Consider the following 18,863-nt stretch of genomic DNA (forward strand, 5'->3'; position numbering starts at 1 on the left):
TAAGAGCGGACAGAGGCCAGACGGCCCCTCCCTACATGGGGACGAGGAAGTTCCGGCTACCACCACAGCAACCCCCCAGGCTCCGCAGCGAGACTTCCCTTTCTGCCAGGACTGCCCTGGTGGCGGCAGGCCACGCTGGACCACGGATGGGCTTGGCCGCTGCTGTGAGGACACCGGACTAGCCGCCCTCCCCGGCAGCCTCATTCCCAGGAGAAAGGAGTGAGGGGCCTCCTGGTCTGCGGCCTTGGAGCACGAGGCCCTGGACACATACCTTCTGCTCTTCTGGACAAGGGGCTCAGTCGAGGCTTTCAGAGGCAGCTGCCCACAGCCCATTTTCGGAGGGGGTCCCCAGCGCTAGGGAATGGGCTCAGAGAGGGGACCTAAGGCTGAAAGGGATGTGAGAAGCTGCGGCCCAAGGGGCCAGCTCTGCCCAGACCGGCCACGGCCTTGCGGGGCGCAATCCGCTGGGGAGAGCACAGGACGAGGGTCCACGGTCAGTGGGAACGGGAAGTGGGGCCTCAGCCCCATAGGCCGGACTCCCAGGAGGCGGCACTGAGGCCACAGAGAAGAAGGAGCCGGCCACTGGTGGGGCTCCAGCACAGCTGTGGTGGATGGACAGACCACCAAGGGCTGGCACACAGGCCTGGGGGCAAAGCTGCCCACCGCCAGTCACCAGCCAGCCCACGGTGTTGGGGGGCCGGCAGCTCTGGAGGCAGCTTAATGGGGAGCCTCTGCGGTCCTGCTTCCTCCCACCCACGTGCAGTTAAAGCCTGAGCTCCGAGTGGAGCGGAAAAAGTGAAAGCGGCCCTTCCCGCTTTACAGCAGCCCTGATACTGAGCCCCTCAGGGCCACGGGAGGTTTGGGGTCACCCAGGTCACAGCCCACTGAGGACCAGTGTCAGGAAGGGACCCTAGGCTCAGTCCAGAGACCAGCTGCTTCCAAATCAGAGGTGAGAATAAGCAGCCCCAGAAGGTCCCGGAACTAGCCTGGCAGAAGGGGGGCCGTGCCTCAAGCCCCCCGCACTCCTCGTCGGAGGGGCCCATCCTCTGACTCCTGCCCAGATGCACTGATGCCCCTCCAGATGCACCTTGCCCAGGACGAGCCAGGGCTCAGGCCCCGTGGGCCCCAGGAGTTGGCCTCCCGCTTCAGGAAGGGGGTGACGTGTCCTGAGAGCCTGGCCCGGCCCCCTCTGCAGGAGCACAGTCGCCCCTGGGGCAGCTGCCAGGCACTGCTCTCCACGGGTGGTGTCCCCAGAGCTCCCCCTGCCCACGGGTGCCTTCCTTCCCAGCTCTAGTCACCAGCCCAAACTGCAGATAGTGTGGGATCCCGTCTAGGGCAGGGGTGTCTCAGGCGGGCCGCACTGCGTGGCCCTGCCGCCCTCCTCCCAACCCTCCACGCGCTCCGGCAGCCCTCATGGGAGTGGCCCGGCACTTCCCACAGGAGGGAAGCTGAGACCCACGGGGGCCTGGGTCTGCCCTAGGCCACTCTGCTAGCACTGGGGGAAGGGGGGATAAGCCTGCAGCGCCCAGGCCCACGAAGCCAGGGATCAGGACGGAGGACGGCTGAGGCCAGGCCGGGGGTCAGCTGTGCCAACGCAGCCTGGAAGCGGCCAAGCCGCCTGGGGGGTGGAGGGTTAGTAGGAGTGGGGGGCCACAGAGCAGGGCGGGGTGGGGCGGGGCTGAGCTGGGTAGAGCCGGGCTGAGGGGGGCGGGCCCGGCCGGGGCGGGGCGGAGTCACCGTCCACAGGTCCCAGCGGCTCCGCGGGAGGAGCACGAGCCACAGAGCAGGACGGGAGCGAGGGGTGGAGGGACGGTGCGTCCAGCTCTGCGGCCCGGGGTTTGGGCACGGGCACAGACACCCGCGTGGGGGCCCGGCTCTGGTGGACAGACAGCACCGCAGCAGCCAGAGGAAGGGGAGGCGCGGGACTGACAGGGACGGAGGGAAGGAGGTGGGGGCAGACCGCGCCGGTGGTAAGCAGCCCGCTCGGTGGCACGGGGGAGGCCGTGTGAGCCGCCCACAGACATCCCCAAGCGGCAGCCACACCTCTCTGCTGTCCTCTGTAGCTCTGGACAGACGGCCCCGCAGACCCTGAGCAGCTGGGCTTTGGGCCAGCCCTGTGGGGGCCTGGGGCAGCCCACTTGTCCCCCGGGGTCCAGCCTGTCCCGGCTGGCACTGCGGGCCCCTCCCTCCCTGTTTGCTCTGCGAGCCTCCGTCACCAGGGCCAGCCATGCAGTCTGGGAGACAGACCCACAGACAAGGGCTGACCATGCGTCCACGGCCCCTTGTGCCACACGTGGAGACCCTAGCTCCCGCAAGCCTAGCCACAGTGGTCCCCCCTGCTGACCACCCCGAGGCTCTGAGGGCCACAAAGGGACTGGCTGAATTCAGGCAGCTCCCACACTACCCCAGGTCCTGGGGGGCCCGGGCCCCAGGCCTATTCCACTCAGCTAAGGTGGGCTGATCAGCCCTGGTAAAACCCACCCTCTGCCTAGTGACCATACAGAGAACTAGAGCAGGGCACAGGCCTGGGCTGCCCAGTGCAGGAGGTACCCTACTCACACAGGGGCTCCTCGTGTGAGGAGGCCTCCGCTTCATGTCTGCTCTCAGAGGTGGGTGCTCACCTGCTCAGGGGGTCCTGGCCTCTCCCAGGGGCCGCCCTCACCCCGCCCATGTCCTTATGCCCAGGGCCCTGCCCTCAGCTTCCAGCACCCGGACAAGACTCCTTCCTCAAGCACAGCATGGCCCCCTGCCCTCACCCAGCTGCCCAGCCTCCCAACCTCTGCCCCTTCTCCCCACTACCCACAGACAGTGTGCCAGAGGAGCCGCTGGGCCCTTCCTACAGGGACCTGAGTTCTCGAGCCAAAGAGGAGCCAAGTAAGTCTCCCCGCCTCTCGGGACCCCAGCACCCCGTGTCGTCAGGGGCAATCGTGCTCGGGTCCCTTGCTCAGCTGCTGGTGGAAAGCCGGTCTTGCTGTGCCGGCAGACAGGGCTCCCCGTGTGTGTGTGCTTGGTTCTTCTCTGGACGTCTCAGCAGAGCGGAGCCCCATGTCCCCGTGCCACCTCCTGCCTGGGCCACAAGCCGGTGGACTTTCCCCTCCGGGAAGCAGGACAGTGTGAAGGGACGGGTCCTCATGGAGGCAGAGGCTGAAGTGGGGAGGGGGCCCCAGAAGTAAGGGGGCTGAGCTCCGCCTCCCTGGGGGGGCATCTTCCTTCTCCCACGGTGGACAGCAAACACAGCCACAGGTTCTGTGCCACTGACTCAGTTTACCAACTTGCCCAGGTTCTCGTTTTTCTAGAAGAAGCTACTTTCAGAGAATACGCATCCAGAAATGGAGCCTCTGGAAGCAGCTCCGACGTCCCAGGCAGAGGGAGAGACGGAAGCCGGCGGGGGAAGAGAACGCACCCACATCTGCACGCGGGGGCTTGGGGGGTCAGCCCCACTGTCCGCAGAGCCAGCGTCCCTGCTGCGCTCCCCATGCACTTCCAGCACCCCGGGACAAGAGCAGTGGCACCGTCACTCACACAGTTCCGCTGCCCACGCACACTCTGCAGGCCGGTCCTCACCTCGATCCGCAGGACGGCTTCCTCGCGCAGCCGGATGGCCTCCAGGTCCTCCTCCGTGATCTCCGGAAGTAGCGCCTGCTCCCGGCCCTGCCACATGCCATCAGTCCCGTTAAAGATCTTTTCATCATCAGGCAGTTCAGCAAAAGGGGCCCGGGGACTCTGCCGGCAACAGAGACAGACCAGTTAGCGCGGGTGCGCCAGGCTGCCCACCAGGCTGAGGCCACAGCTGCTCCCCGGGCTCATGGCTTTGAGCACCAGGGGCCTCCAGGGATCTGCAGAGCCCCCAGCACGCACTCTCGGAGGGGAGAGAACCCACAGCCACGGGGCCTTGCCACGTGGGGCCACTACAGGGACCAAGGTCCAACAGACACCCCGAGCCCACCTCGGGCCACCCCAGGCCTGGCCACTGGACACACTCAGCAGCCCCCTGCTCCCCACCACAGCCCTGCTGGAGTTCAGACTCCTCGTGTCCCCAACTGCTGTGACACCTGAGAAATGCCCCCTCACACACAGACACAAACGCAGCTCCTCACGGGGCTGTGAGCCCACCGCAAGTCCACTCTGGGGGCGGCCGCAGGTCACGGTCAGGGTCTAGCCGCCAGGCAGGGGCTGTGGAAACGGAGGTGTGGCCACCCACACAGCAGGGCATGCACGCCATGGGGGACGGTGCGTCCCGCACACACCTTCACGGAGACTGGACCCGGGGGAGGGGTGCCAGGGGCCTTTCATGTCTTTCCATTCTGTGTCGACTGCTTTAATTTACCTGATCTTGGAATTCAATAAAATGTGGCTTTTTCCTTCAATTAACTATCTGCTCTCTGATAGGACTCTGAGTACAAGTGAGTGGACGTGCAGGGCTGCCTGTGGGGGGCCGTCTCCGTGCTGCGCACCCCACAGGGCTGAGGGGGGCGGGCGGGCCTGGGTCCCACTCTGGAGCCGTGGCTTCCCACGGAAAACGTGCAACAGCAAAGACGACCGCCATGCCCTCCTCAGCCCCTCCTCCCTCATCAGAAAGCCAAAGCCCGCTCACAGCTGCTCCCCACCCCCAGGTCAGCCAAGCTCGACTTCACATGGGGGCTGGGTGTGTGTGGGTGTGTAGCTACACGTGTGTACGTGTGAGTGTGTGTGCGTCTGTGAGAGACGGGGATCGGCATCACGGAAGGCTGCAGGATGCGCTGAGCCAGCGGACGACCCCAGGCTCCGTGCCTCCCACCAGCTGTCTCTGACACCTCCGACGGCCCTGCAAAGAGCCCTGAGCCCATTTTACAGATAAGGACATTGAGGCCAAGAGGCCAAGGAACCCAGAACAGGCAGGATGTGAAGCTGGGGCTTCAGCTCCAACACAGAGGAGCCCCGGGGCAAGAAGCCACAAGGACGGTGCGCCTGAGACCAGGGGCGTGGGAGGGGCTGCCCCGGCCCCCCAGTTGGAGCAGCTTCCTCCCCAGCTGACCCTGTCCCCCGAGCTGCACCCGGGCCTCCTCGGCAACTCTTCTGCCCTCACTCCCGCCCCAGGTGCTGGCTCTGAGCACAACACCCTTCCCCTGTCCAGAGACCATGCTGGCACAGGGACAGAGGGCAGGGTACAGCTGGCCCCCGGTCTCCCAATGCCAGCCCGAACCCTGGTCGAGCCCCCTCCGTGCGTCTGGGCAATGGGCCTGGACTGAAATGCGGGACTGGCCCTCCGCTCCCTCACAGAGCCTCCCTCTGCAGGCTCCGTGTCTCTAGGACACTCCGCACTGGGCAGTCCGAAAGGAGGCTCTGGAGACGACCACCGGCCTGTCCACTCTCTTCCCTTCGTGACAAGACCAGCTTCCCACCCCACCCCTATGCCTCTCGGGGCCACAGGGAAGGGCGCTGGCCAGGGCAGGGGCCAGCATGGGCCCCCCGCCAGGCAGCGGTCACAGGGCCTCGGCAGCCGGGAGAGCACCACCCCCCACACACCCTCCCGGCCCCCCTGGCCCACCCTGCACCAGCCCCGGGGTACAGCCAGCGGACGGTGAGAGCCCCGCGTACCGACAGGCTTGGCCGGTCACAGAAACCAACATGTCACAAAGACAACGAATTCAGCCCAGTTTGGACAAAGGCCTGCAGAAGGCCCTGTGCCCATGCGAGGGCCAGCCCCGGGAGCCACGGCAGGGACCAGGCAGGAGGCCAGCGCTCCTCTCTCCAGTGGGGCTCACGACCTGCAAGGCGGGCATGCTCACACTGGGGTATAGAGGGGGCGGTGCGGGTGCCCCAGGGGCACAGAGAGGCCCCCACTAACCCAGCTCTGCTTCCAAAGCCAACGTTCTGCCCCCACACCACGCTACGGCGGGCGGAACCTCTTCCCCCAGCGTCGGCAGAGGCCTTTACAGAAATAAATACGTGGAGAAACGAACATAAAATAAAAGATCTACAAAATCTGTTGACAAGCGCTACGGTCCAAGGTGGCAATTACCGCCTCCCCTTCCCAGTGCGGGTGGACGGCAGCGGGGGGCGGGCACGGAGCCGAGCCATGGCTTCCGGCCCAGCACAGCAGGCTCGGGGCCTCAGTGTCCTGGGGACAAGCGCCCCAGAGCCCCAGGTGCTCAGCACACCGCTATTCCACCGGCCAGACCCGTCCCGCATCCCTTCTGGGCGCTGCCGGGCACCCTCGCTCCCGCCAAAAGGGACCGAATGGGGGTCTCCTCGCTGAGCACTCACACCCCGGCCCAGGCGGCAAGGCCCAGGGCGCTCGCTGGCTGTGCCACCTGGCAGGTTCCTGGCCTCCCTCCGCCCGCCCCGGCACCCTCGCCCAGAGTCAGGGAAAGGAGCGAGAGGAGGAACCACCTCGCTGTGTCAGCAGGTGCACGTGAAGATGACGCGTCCGCAGAAGCCGGCGGGGACGCCGAGGGACGCGCCGCCCCCAGAAAGGGGTGTGAGGGCCACCTCTCCCAGGGGCCTGGCCCGGCCCATCGGCTCCAGTGGGAACGCCGCCTGGGCACGGCGTTCGGAAAGCCTCCCCAGTCTGCCCAACAGTCCCCGAGGGCCCCTCATCTGTGCACCCGGGCGGGGCCCAAGATAGAGGAAGGCTCCCTGCAAGCACGTACCCTGGGAGAAGGGGCTGGAAAAACCGCCATGACGCCTACAGACCGACGGGCAGAAGCACTCAGATGTGCCTGACACCACAGCCACCTTCCCTGGATGCGGCCCGCGGAAGTGGCCCAGCAGCTGGGGACAGAGGGGCCTGCATGTCCTCACCTGCACAGGTATGGCCCGCCCCTTCCCCAGCAGCTCACAGCAAGACAGAAGACAGGGCAGCAAGAAATGGCTGGGACACCTGATCTCCCGAGAGCACCAGAAAGCGCCCCTTTATTCTCCTCACAAAGGCCCCGTTTGGGGATTAGGGATTTGCTGGCAAGGCGCTGGGGCCGGTGTGGAGGAGACAGCCCTGTGATGGTTTTCCAGCACAAGAGGCCGCCAACAAAGACGGCTTTCTCCTCCCTCCGAGGCCGATGGTTTGGGTCCCACTCTGTGCGGAAGAAATGCACAAACCAATGTGACCGCTGGGCCGCGGCGCTGAGAGCGCTTTCCCGTGAGAAGAGCGAGGCGGGCGGAGGCACACAGGCTCCCTGGGTTCTCGGTGACTCTGGGAAAGGGGCCCCTTTCCCGCGCACTCCGACCCCGGGCTCTGCGCAGGAACGTCCATGACCCTGATGGGAGGGCAGGGGTCAGGGCGTGAGCCAGTCACAGGCTTGGGAAAACTGCTTTTGTTCAGCGGCCCAAGGCTGGCCATCCATTTCCCCAAGTAATAAATGACGCCGTTTGTTAGCAGGTGGAAGTGCCTGGAGACGCGTCAAAGCCCAGAATGTCAGAACTGGCGCGACCACGGCAATCCTTCCTCCGACACCGACCCGACATAGCGGCACTAGGGCCCAGAGGCCGGGGCACCCGCCCTGTGCAAGCACGACAGGATTTCCAGCCAACACACGGCGCTCTGGCGGAAACGTGCGCCAAGCCGGCTGACGGCAGCACAGACCATGGACCGTCCCCAGCGAGGGCCAGGAGCCGGCCCAGACACACCCAGCGCCCCCACTGGCTCTGCTTGACCAGGTCTGAGACGGACCGTGGACCCGACCCAGAGGGCGGATGCCAGTCGGCTGACCTGCTCCAAGCCGCGGCCGGCACTTGGCTCAGACGGGAGAAGGTGGCTGGTGGGCACCCCTCACTCCCGCCCAGGACCGCAGGGCCTGCAGACGGCGCCCCGGAGTCTGCGAGATCAGGGTCGCAGCCACGCCCGTGTTAAAGAGGGTAGTGTGTCATCTCCCTGTTCGCGGTTTGCAGAATTCCTGGAAATAATCTCATCTCTCATAGTTTCTCAGAAACACTGCTGACCGTTCTCTTCCTTTTTTAAAAAAAAATGTGGCTGAAAGACAGCACATCTGCAGTCCAGAAATCAGACAGGCACAGTCTGAATTCTTACAGAAGAAAGTCCTCAGGCATGACACGGAACCTCACCAGGACCCTGCCACACCCCTCCAGCCCCCCACCATCACGCTGCCTCCGACCAAGGGGAACGTTCTAGCTTCTAACGTGCCCATCCCCGTGGCCTGGCTTTGACCTCCCTCCGCTCTGGTTTCGGGCTTCTCTGGCTCGACACTCTGAGGTCACACGGCGGGCCCCACAGGCGACAGCTGGCTCTTCCTGGCGCTACAGCCTCCATGCGGGAATCCAGCACGAGGGATGTGGCCGCTGCCCCGCAGGCTGGCTGTCTTCCCAGCACTATGAGCCGCCTTCGGCGTAACGTCGGGAGAACACACAGGTGCCTCGCCACGGGCTGTGCACTTGGGGGAGGACTGCAAGGTCACAGGAAAAAGAAGGCGTGAACCCAGGAAGCATTTCAGGGTCCAGGGGGCAGCATCTGTACGCCTCCGTCGGCACAGCCTCCCGGCCCTTGCGAGGCTGACCATGTGAGCGCACTGGTGAGTGTGAGCGGAGCGGCCGGGATTGAGCTCCATGGGCTCCCCCGGCCCGCTTCTGATGACGCCCACTGCGCACACGTCCGTGCACTCTGACCACGTGGACGTCCCCTTTTGTGACACGTCTGTGCGCTACCGGCCACGTGGATGTCCCCTTTTGTGACATGCCTAAGGATTCTACCCTTCCATGATTTTGAAATGGGTTGTCTGCCTCTTTCTTACTGATTTCTCAGAGATCTTCATATATCACGGACATCAGGGCTTCCCAGACACACGTACGTGAACACTGTCTCTTGCGCTGAAGGGTATGTTGATTTAAGGACGTCAAGTTGATCTGCTTTATACGTGGTACCTTCTCATCTGTGCAAGAAATGTTCGCTCACCATGAAGACGTGCAGACAGACTCCCATGGTGTCTTCTAGAAGCTTCACTGCTTTCTCTCTCACACGTAGATCCATGTTCTAACTCAACTCCTTCTTGCACACGGGGGGGCGGGTTTCGGGAAAGGATCTGCTGGCAAAGGCAGCCTTGTGCCTGTGCCCTCCCGGCCCCTCTCAGCCACATAAGAACGGACCACGGCCTGGAGCACTTCCCCACCAAGAGACAGAGCCTTCCCAGCTGTGCTGCTCTTGCTGGCTCGTGAGACAACGTCTTTCCCTGTTTCGGAGGCGATGCAGACTCTTTTGTTCTGTGAAAGCACGTGCATCCTGTGGCACCTGGCCAAGCCCACTGCTGCGTCTGTCCCCTGCGGAGGGTAGGGGGGAGACGGGGTCCCTCTGCGGCCACATGGGGATGCGTGCAAGCCGGTCAACGGTCAGGAGGGGCCTGCTAGCTGCAGGGGACCGCACCCACCGCGGAGGCTGACCCTGCTGGCTCTTCTCTGCACAGGCAATACCAAGATGCAAGGCCAGCGGTGTCTGGACGTGGACTTGCCTGTTGCCCAACAGGATCCCTTTTCCCGGCTCAAAACCCCAGCAGCCCGGCATCGAACCCCAAACCGACCTCCATTCCCTACCGCACGGCAGCACCCTTGCTCCGACGGCTGGGGAAGGCCTCTCCCGGGTCCGGAGCTCTCACAAGTGAGGCCACTGTTCACATTTCTTCGTGCGCTGTGCTGCTGGCACGGTGTCCCCTCAGACGCAGACCCTGTCACCGTCGCTTCTCAGCTCAGTTCACCGCAGGCTCGCCCACCTTTCCCAGCAATGCAGTCGCGCTGTCTCTGCGGGGCCTGCTTCCTCCCCGGTTCCTCTTACACCTGTCGCTTCTGCTTCACGTCTCAGTGCAACGGACACACTCTCCAGCGCGGAGGGGGGAACAGGACCAGACCCTGTGTCTCGCCCTCGGTCTCAGGAGGGACGCTTTTCATGTCCCAGCAGCCCGTGTGGCACTAACCGCAGGGCTTTGGAAGCCGCCCACCGTGAGATTAAAGGCTCTTCCGTCCCCAGCCCACTGAGAGCTCTGCCCCCGCCCGCAGGGGTGCACGCGCTCACCAAGGACTCGTCCCTCCCCACCGCGGTCTTGCTCCAAGGACACGGCGGCCTATGTGGGTTATTCCCGAAAATAAACCAGCTCCACGCCCCAGAGTAAGGCCCGCTTTAGGACCATGGTACCACCCTTTTACATACTGTCAGATCACGCCCGCTGGTGGTGTGGTTAGGGTCTTTGCTCTTATGCTCCTGAGAGAACGCTCCCTTCCTTTTTGTGACGCCGTCGTAGGAATCCGGCAACACAGCTCGCCGCCTCGCCAAGCTAGGAGACACGCGTCCGCCTCTTAATTTTACTTAAGAGTCTATGAGAACTAGTAATGTTTATTCCTCAAACATCTGGAAAAACTCACCAATAAAATCACTGAGGTCTTGAATTTTCTTGGTAGCATTTTAACAATGGAAATTGCAGAACTGTTTATTTCATTTCTGTAACAAATACCGGACTTTCCAGACTTTCGGTACGTCTTGGTAACTTACATTTTTTTCTTAAAAAAAAAAATAATAATTTAGGTGTCCCGCCTGAGCAGCAAGTTTATTGACATAAAGTCGCGTCACGGCTTCTTCAAACCTCTATCGGCCGAGTGCGTGGGGTCCCCGATCTAGCTGTTGTCACTCCTGACGCCCGTAATTTGTATGTTCTGCTTCATGACTGATGTTCTGGGATTCACTATTAATCCTTCTAAACAAAACAAACTCTGGCTCTGCTGGAGCTGAACAATATGCATCAATTTTCTATTTCATGGATTTCTGCTTTTTCCAGTATATTTTCTCAGAATTCAGTTTGGTGCTGCTTTTCCAGCTTCTTGAGACTGAGACCGACCCCGCGATTTTCAGCTTCTTCTCCAGAGGGAGGCACCCAGAGCTCTCCTCCAGCCGCACCCCAAGTCCGGGTGTGCCCCTGCTCTGCTGTTCCCGTCACGAGGGCAACGGTCTCCACTGCGATTTCTTCTCTGGTTCGCGGGTTCCTTCGAATCTTCTCACTCCCACGCTGGGAAACTGCCTCTTTGGTACCAAGTGGGAGCTGAACTGCGCTGACCCGAGAACTTGCTGTGGGTCGCACCCACCCCCTGGAGCCCGCGTCCGAGTCTGGCGCGCACCGCACCCCGGCGGGGACGCCCGCTCTCCCGTGGCCGCTCACCGTGCCGTGAGCCGCCATCCGGCAGGAGCGCGTTCATCAGGCCGAGTCTCTCGGACCCTCCCGCACTTTCCCGTTCCTTCCTCCGCCATCTCCGCGGGTGTGTCCCCGTCTCCGGCCGCGGATTTGCCGTTTCTCCTTTTATCACCGTCGGTTTTGTCCCGCGTCTTCTGAGGCTTCCGTGGTCAGCACGCAGGCAGCCCTGCATCTCGTGTCCGGACGATCTCGCTGTCCTGTGAGCCGGGGACGGCCTCCCCGCGGACTTGCGTGCTCTGGCTCGGCCGTGGGCACCAATCTTCCTCGTGGCTGGCTTCACGGCGTGTCTCTGTCCAACCTCTAACTCCCGTCACATTTCTGGATTTCTATTTAACCGAGTCTGACGGTCTGTGCCTTTCCGTCGGAGGGGTCAGGCCGTGCTCATGGAGTCACAAACAATCTGGTATAAATCTGCCCTCTTACAACTTGTTTCCCGTTTTCTGTCCTTCCATTTTTCCTTTTATTTTGCGGGGGGGGGGGTACTTTCTTTTAAATTAGTCAGGTTTGATTTATTCTTTCGCGTATGCATTAGCGTACTGTGCAACTGACATTCTCCTGTTGTCCCTCAGTGTCCCCTGCACGACATGAGATGCCCCGCGGTTCCCGTCTCCTCCCGAGGACGCGGCAGGCTCCCACGGGGCTCACTCCTGCGCTCCGGCCGGCCGGGCTCTCGGACCCGCCCTGGCATCCAGGCCCCACAGGGCGGGAGCAGCGCTCAACGGCCACCTGAAGTCAGACGTGTCCGCACATCAGCGTTTCCGGGGCGCAGCCCCTTCCCGCGCTCCCGTCAGAGTTCCGTCAATGGCGAGTTCCCTCGCTTTACACTTCTCTAAAAATGTTTTCCTTCCAGCCTCACTTCTGAAAAATGTTTTCAGCAGGCAGAGGACGCCACGGGAGCAGTGCCCTCTCAGTGTTTTAAAGACGCCTCCAGGTTGCCGTCCGGCGCCCACGGGCCCACCTCAGACGCCAGGTGTGAGTCTCCTCACTCCTTGAAAAATGACGTGACTTCTCCTCTTGGGTTTTAATCTGCTTTTAGGCCTTTTTGTCTTTGGTTTTCAAAACTGTATTATGAGGTGAGCTGGTAACAGAGGTCTTCGAGCTGTGGCCTGAGCTGCCCGGACAGCCCTGGAAACCCTCAGCTGTTGCACCGCCGGACGCTGTCTCCGCCCCTCTCTGCCCTGCTCGTGCAGGAGTCCGGGCGTGCTTGCGGCCCCACCGTTTCTATCACTTTCTGCTCCCAGGGGGGCCAGTCAGGTCCAAGTCAGTCCACGAGGCACGCGAAACTGTCTGCACTCAGGACTGTCTTGGCCCATGCTGGGGAGCGAAGGTCCAAATGCCGGTTTCGGGGAAAGGTCCTTCATCGAGTAAGACCCCCTTGGATGGGGCCCTCCGTGTGTCCCACTCCCCCACAGGCACAAAGGGTCCCGGGCGCCCTGTCATCGTCACCTCACGCCCAGACCACAGCAATCACTCAGCACCTACCTGCTGCTCGCTGACCCGCTGTGCCGTGGGAAGCAGGGCTCGGGACTTCTCGGCGATCTTCTGTGGAAGAACGGAGGGAGACAGAAGAACAGAAGGTGGGGAGGAGGGAAGGAGTCAGGTAAGCTCAAGGCCGTGGACGAGGCCTGGCAGCAGAGCCCACCTTCAGCTCCGGGGCACGTCGGCCCCCTGCCCCCATGGAAGCCCTGGGTCTCTGTGTCCTCACCTGTCAGACAGGGGGTGCCCGCTCTCCCCCGCCGCCAGGGGCCCCTGAGCAGCGCCCACAGGTGAGTCTCCCTCCAGCACATGCCCTGAGGCTGCGGCAACTGGCGATGGGCGGCCGTCCACAAGCCCAGCCCGCCCTCTGCTCTCGAGGACAGGACCCCCACCAGGCCAACCCAGACCAACCCAGGGGTGAGACAGTCGGCGAGGGAACCACAGGGCCCGAGGCGCCCCGGCTGGCCCACACGCCCTCCTGGGCAGCCGCACCTTCTGCACCCCGCCGTAGCGCTGCACGGCGTCGGACAGCTGAGTCCTCAGACGGTCCAGCTGGAGGCACTCCTGCTGCAAAGAGAGAACGTGGGCTGTGTAGACAGCCGAGGCCCCGTCCCACCCCGTGGCCTCCCCGTCCCTGGGGCGCTCCAGTCCGCCACACTCCCCATCCTCCCCAGCCCCCAGGGAACGCCCCCTCCTCCCCCGGTCATGGCCACATGGGGGTGGAGCCAGGCCACCAAGCCAGGCCGCTGACTCCAGGGCTGTACGGCCAATCCAGCGCCAGGCTGGGTCTCACCCCCAGGATCGAAACCACGCTCAAACCTTCCTCCTACCGCCAGGCACTCTGCAGCGCACTGCCCCAGCCTGCACATCTTGCTCGCCAACACACCCCGGTGCCCCAGATCACACCAGGCACAGACCTGCCACGCAAGGGCACGAACGAGCAAACCAGGAACCCAGGGCTGCCTGCTTGGGGCAGTGTGAGCACCAGCAGGCCGCCGGGACTCAACGCTCCTGTGTCTCCACACCGCACCGGCCGCACAAAGACACGCCAAAGCCCTGCGGCCTTGCACGAGGACCACGACGGACACTCCTGGCCCCTCCTGCCCCATCAGCCCCAGGAAAGGCAGACCCTGAATCCCAAGTCACAGACGGCCACCCTTGCAGGGGGCTCCTCTTGACCTCCAACCAGACCCCGGCCCTAAGCTTGGCGCCCGCCCTGCCACCACCGCCACGCAGCATGGGAGCCCACGCAGGAGAGTAAGCTGGCCATGGTTTGGGGGCCCCATCTTTCCGACAGGCACTTTTCAGAGGGACTCAACATGGTCCCTGCCAGACTGTAGGTCTGAGGAGCCCGTTTTAGTGTCCAGGCAGACTCTTTTTGAGGGGCACCCTGTGTGTGCCCCAGGATGGAGCCAAGAGCCCACAGACTCCTCAGTGGTCTCCAGCTGTGCAATCCGGCGTCAGCCCCGTGTGACGGGCACAGCCTTTCTTCCGAGGAAACAGGGAGCAACGCCAGCCCCTCCCAGCCAGGCTGTCTGACCACGGAACCATGAGAGCCTCATCCGTGTCCTTCCCCAGCATCTGGCACACAGTAGGCATTCAGTGTTTGCTGGGTTCTTAGATGGGTGATGGTTGGGCAGGTGGGTGGCCCCGTGGGCAGGCGGACAGACAAAAGGACACATTAGGCTAAAGGTGATCCCCCCACCTGCCAGGAACTCAAGCTTGGGGTCTCAGCCTTCGTGGTGCACACAGGTGACAACGTGGACTGTGGACCCAGAGAAACCAGAGCGGCCATCTAGCCGAGACCCCTGCCCGGAGCAGATGCTTGGCATAGGACACTCTCCGGGCCTCAGCGTTCCTCCGGATAAAAGGCCTGAGGACACCCATGGCAGGACGCCCACAGGCAGGATGGCCAGGAGTCCCCAGCGTGAACAATGTGCACAGGGCTGCCGGCGGGACGTGCCTGACACATGCTCTAGAACGAGCGTGGTGTGGAGAGTTCCAGAGAGCCCCCACGGAGCCCAAGAGCACGGAGCACGGCCACGCGCGAGAAGCCGGCACACCTGCACTGACCCCGCCGAGCAGTGTGGACGCTGGTATGGGGAGCCACCACGATTTCCAGCAGCGTCCATGACCAGGCCCTGGCGTGTCGTCCCGAACCACTGGGGGCTGTGCCTAAGTCGGGCTGAGCAGAGCGTCGCAGGCCCTGGAGCCAGAGATGGCCGGCACCTGCTGCCCACCCCGCCACGGACGGTGGACCCTCGCTCCCCTAAACGTGCCTCTGGTACCGAAGCCCAGCTCGCCCTTTGTCTTTGGGCCTCCGTTTCTATGAGAGGCTGACTTAAACTCTCGTAAGGAGAATGCGCTCGTTTTAACTCAAAGCTCTGTAACTGCTCGTTGCGCCGTGACCACCAGCTGGTTTCGGAACACGTCCACCACCCCGAAAAGTTGTCGGGACACCCTGCAGCCCCTCCCAGCTCCCCCCACCAGCCACACAAGCCTCGGCCCCGCCGTCGGCACAGGCCTGCGTTTCCTAGACACCCCAGATGTACGGGGCCACACGGCACAGGCGTCGGCAGCAGCCTCTCGCCCAGTGGACTGCTGTGGTCGCTGGGTGGCAGCCACGGCAGCTTCTCAGGCCCATCACGGAGGCTGCCGGGCACCCTCCACACGACGGCTGGGCCGCTGTCTGCATCCCAGGCATCTGCATGCCCCGATCTCCCTAGGGGCCCCCCAGCCCCCCACAGCCTCCAGGGCCACATACCCGGGAGCAGCCCCGCAGGAGCTCCGTCATCTGCCTCACGGTGCCGGCGCCGGCCGCGATGCTCCTGTTAGCCTCCTGCTGCGTCACGTGCCTGAGGCCGGGGGCGGGCAGAGGAGACAGCGTGACAGCGTGGACGGAGAGGGCAGGGCGGGCGGCCGCGAGGTGACCGGACAGACGTCAGCAGGCGCAGGGCGTCAGGTGAGGCCGCACATGGCGGTGGAGGAAGCAGGAGCAGGGGAACCAGCGCAGAGAGCAGAGCCGGAGACACGGGAGGGGACGAAGGCCAGAGACGCCAACGCGGAGAAGGCGGCGGCCGGGCGAGGAAGGAGGGACAGAACGACAGGGTGAGCTCAGATCGGGAGGACGGCCCGCCGCACCCGTCACCCCCGAGCCGCCGTGGTCAGGACCCCCGCCCCGCACACAAACCGTGTGTGCGCTGCCGCGGCCTGGGCCTCTGGTCTGGGGGTCAGCGCGGCACCTCCTCGGGAGCCCGGACCCCCTGGCGTCAGCAAGCAACCCGGGCACCACAGCCCCCGAGGGTTGGAAGGACGGTCCCACCTCCAGACCCAAGAGCCCCAGGGGCCACGCCCACGTGTGCAGTCTGTGGTTCTGCGTGTGACCTCGAAGGGACTGAAAAGACCAGATCCTCACCTGCATGAGGATGACGACAGCCCCCCGGAGGGAGTGACACCGGGAGCAAACCCTGCCCTCGGGCCTTAGAAAAGCGGTCGGATGCCCCCTTCGCTCCCTGTAGGGCCCCAAGTGGCAGGGGTGGGGGCACCGTCTGACCTGGGCCTGGGTCCCTGACACCCGCCTGGGCCACACGGAGTGTGCAGCATGGAGCCGGGGCTGGCGGGGCGCGGGGTGGCAGGACGGAAAGGACCCCCAGGCCAGCCGGGGAGAGCACCCCTGGGGACAGCAGCACGAATGACCTTCCCAGCAGGCCGCCAACAGATCCCGGGAGCCCGGGGAACATGGCTTCTCCCCTCGACTCACCCACCTCGCTGCACACCACGGAGCACTGAGCCCCCCCCCCCCACTTCTCCCTGCTGCAACCTCCCACGCCGTGGCCCAGAGTCTGCCCCCCTGGCGTCTCCACCTCCAGCTTGGGGCCACGCTGCTCAGGGGCTTGCGGGACCCTCTCCTTCCTGACCTGCCCTGTCTGCGTCCGGAGCTCAGGCCCTGGAACCCCCCTGCGGCACCCCGTGCTCACCTCCTGGGTGCTCTCCTTTAGTCCCGTGGCCTGAAGTCACCTGTGTGCCACTGTCCCCACACACGTCCGCAGCTGGGCCTGAACAGGGGCCCGGCCCTGCCAGCAGCCCACTAGGCACCTCCACCTGGATGTCCGGGGCCTCTCCAACTCCACATGCCCAGGCCACCTGCCCCTCTGTGGTTCAGTCCCTCTAGTTCCTCCAGCTAAAGCCCCAGGGGCGCCCCTCCTACAGCCTCTCTCCCTTCATCCTTGAGAGCAACGCGATTCTCAGGTGCTGACCCAGACTCAGGCCGCCTTTCCCCCACTGCTCCCATGTGCCCCCAACCAAGCCCCCGCCGGCTGCCCCATGCCCAGTGTGGCATCACACCCCACAGTACCTCGCAGCTGGGAGGTCCCGTTCTAGGACCTCTAGGCTGCGTGGGTCCCATGGAAGCACAGCCCCCACCTGTCACCTCGTCTCCCTGTCTGGACAGACCCCTGCCTCACTGCCCGCATCCCTCCCCCACCACCTCTGCAGCCACCCAGACGGACAGCGGGTACAGGCAGCCACAGCCGGGGCTGGTGACCAGCAGCAGCCACCCGCACAGAGAACACTGGACAGACGGGGGGCAGCAGGCCAAGTGCGCAGGCCACCTCCCTGGGGTCAGGCTCACCCCCACCCCACACTCGTCCCTCTCCACTTCTGCCCTGATGCCACCCCAACTCCCAGCAGGGAACGCATCACAGAGGGCTCGCACTGCCACCTGCTGCGCCCACGGCTTAGCACAGCCTGTAGACAGAACACAGGAGCAGCGTGCGGACGCAGCCCCTTTCACGGGCCGGGAGAGCCACCATCTCACGTCTTGCTGGGGCCCCTGCTGCTGTGTCTACGAGGGACATGCAGCGCTTTTCCTTCTGGAGTCCTTGCTTCGCGGTGGTGTGGACACAATGGCAGGGAGGCGAGCGGCCTGTCCGCATCTGGGGGCACACAGTGTTGCTCTGCACTCTGCTCTGGGTGTCGGTGGGAATGTTCTTAAGGTCACACCTATGTCCTCCAAGAGATGTGGAGCTATTTAGGCTTTCCCTTTCTTCCAGAGTCAGTTCTGAAAATTCACTTCTTTTGAGAAATTTTTCTGGCTCATCTTGGTTATAAAGTCTCAATTTATTGTCTTAAGAGCCACAATATTTCCTAATTAGCATTTTCCTATTGGATCTGGAGGCCTGGTCTCTCTCTTTTTCCTTTTTTGTTCCCATTACTAGTTCGTGCTTCATTAATGAATGAATTCCCTCTTCTCTGTACACCCGTTCTCTCCTTCCTTCATGGCCGGCTTCTTAGGCGCCCTGTAAGGTGCTGTGAGGCGGCCCTGCTTCCTCTTCCAGGGCCGCTCTCACTGGACCTGCGGCCCTCCTTCTCGTTCCGTTTTCCGCCGGTCCCTCCTGTTTATGGCGGCACGGGCACTCCGCGCCAGCTTCCCCGTCGTGCTGTGACTGGGTCTCTCCGTGAGGTTCTTGATGGCAAGGAGCAGTGTGGAGATGGCCTTTCTCCAGACGTCTGTGTGACCCTGACCGCCTTGCCCTGACCAATAGGCACCCCTCAGCCCCCCAAAAAAGGGATAATAGATCACAACAAAGAGGATTTCATCCCAGGAGCCCAGGGTGGCCTAACACTCAAAAAACAATGAATGAAATTCCTGTATTAACAGAGTAAATTTTGAAAGGAGAAAACAATCTCCGTAAACTTCACAGAAAAAGCATTTAATAAAATTTTACGGGTATTGATCATAAAAACTCCAGGAAAACCAGAACAAAGAAGGGAACATGTTCAGCTGGACAGAGACTCTAACGGACCCAGGACTCAAGGCAGAGTCACCGGTGTGTCTGCGTCATCGCAGCCAACACCAGAGTGAAATGTGAGCTACGGTACTTTGTGTAACTGAACAAACGCACAGGACGGGTAATGATGGACTGAGTACAACACACACAAGACCCACACACCAACCGCACAGGGAGCTGTGGGGAGAAACGGAAGAACATATAAACCAGAGAAATCCTGACCATATTCACGGGTTGGAAAACTCAAGATTGTCAAGAGGTCAGTTCTCCTTAAGTTGGTCTACAGAGTCACTGCAACCTCAATTCAAGTTAAACTGGATGTGAAAACTGCAGAAATCAACAAGCTATTCTAAAATTGATACTGAGATGTACAGCAGCGGAAGTCTGCAAAAGAGCTTCACAGAAAGATGGAAAAGCCGGAGGCGTCCACAGTGGAGGT

General features: G+C 62.8%; 1 protein-coding gene across 6 annotated transcripts in view; it reads right to left on the minus strand.

Moving 5' to 3' along the window:
• Positions 1-18,863, minus strand: part of TSNARE1 (t-SNARE domain containing 1) — a 90,773-nt gene that overhangs the window by 15,302 nt on the left and 56,608 nt on the right. For all 6 annotated transcript variants that reach the window (XM_032315912.1, XM_032315914.1, XM_032315913.1 and 3 more), the window contains 4 exons: positions 15,400-15,490; positions 13,128-13,202; positions 12,642-12,701; positions 3,565-3,723 (listed from right to left, as the gene is read on the minus strand). In XM_032315912.1, coding sequence (XP_032171803.1) covers positions 3,565-3,723; positions 12,642-12,701; positions 13,128-13,202; positions 15,400-15,490 — 385 coding nt within the window. The remainder of the gene's footprint in view (positions 1-3,564; positions 3,724-12,641; positions 12,702-13,127; positions 13,203-15,399; positions 15,491-18,863) is intronic.

Source organism: Mustela erminea, chromosome 16 (genome assembly GCF_009829155.1).
Source record: "Mustela erminea isolate mMusErm1 chromosome 16, mMusErm1.Pri, whole genome shotgun sequence".
In the NCBI taxonomy this organism is placed as follows: domain Eukaryota; kingdom Metazoa; phylum Chordata; class Mammalia; order Carnivora; family Mustelidae; genus Mustela; species Mustela erminea.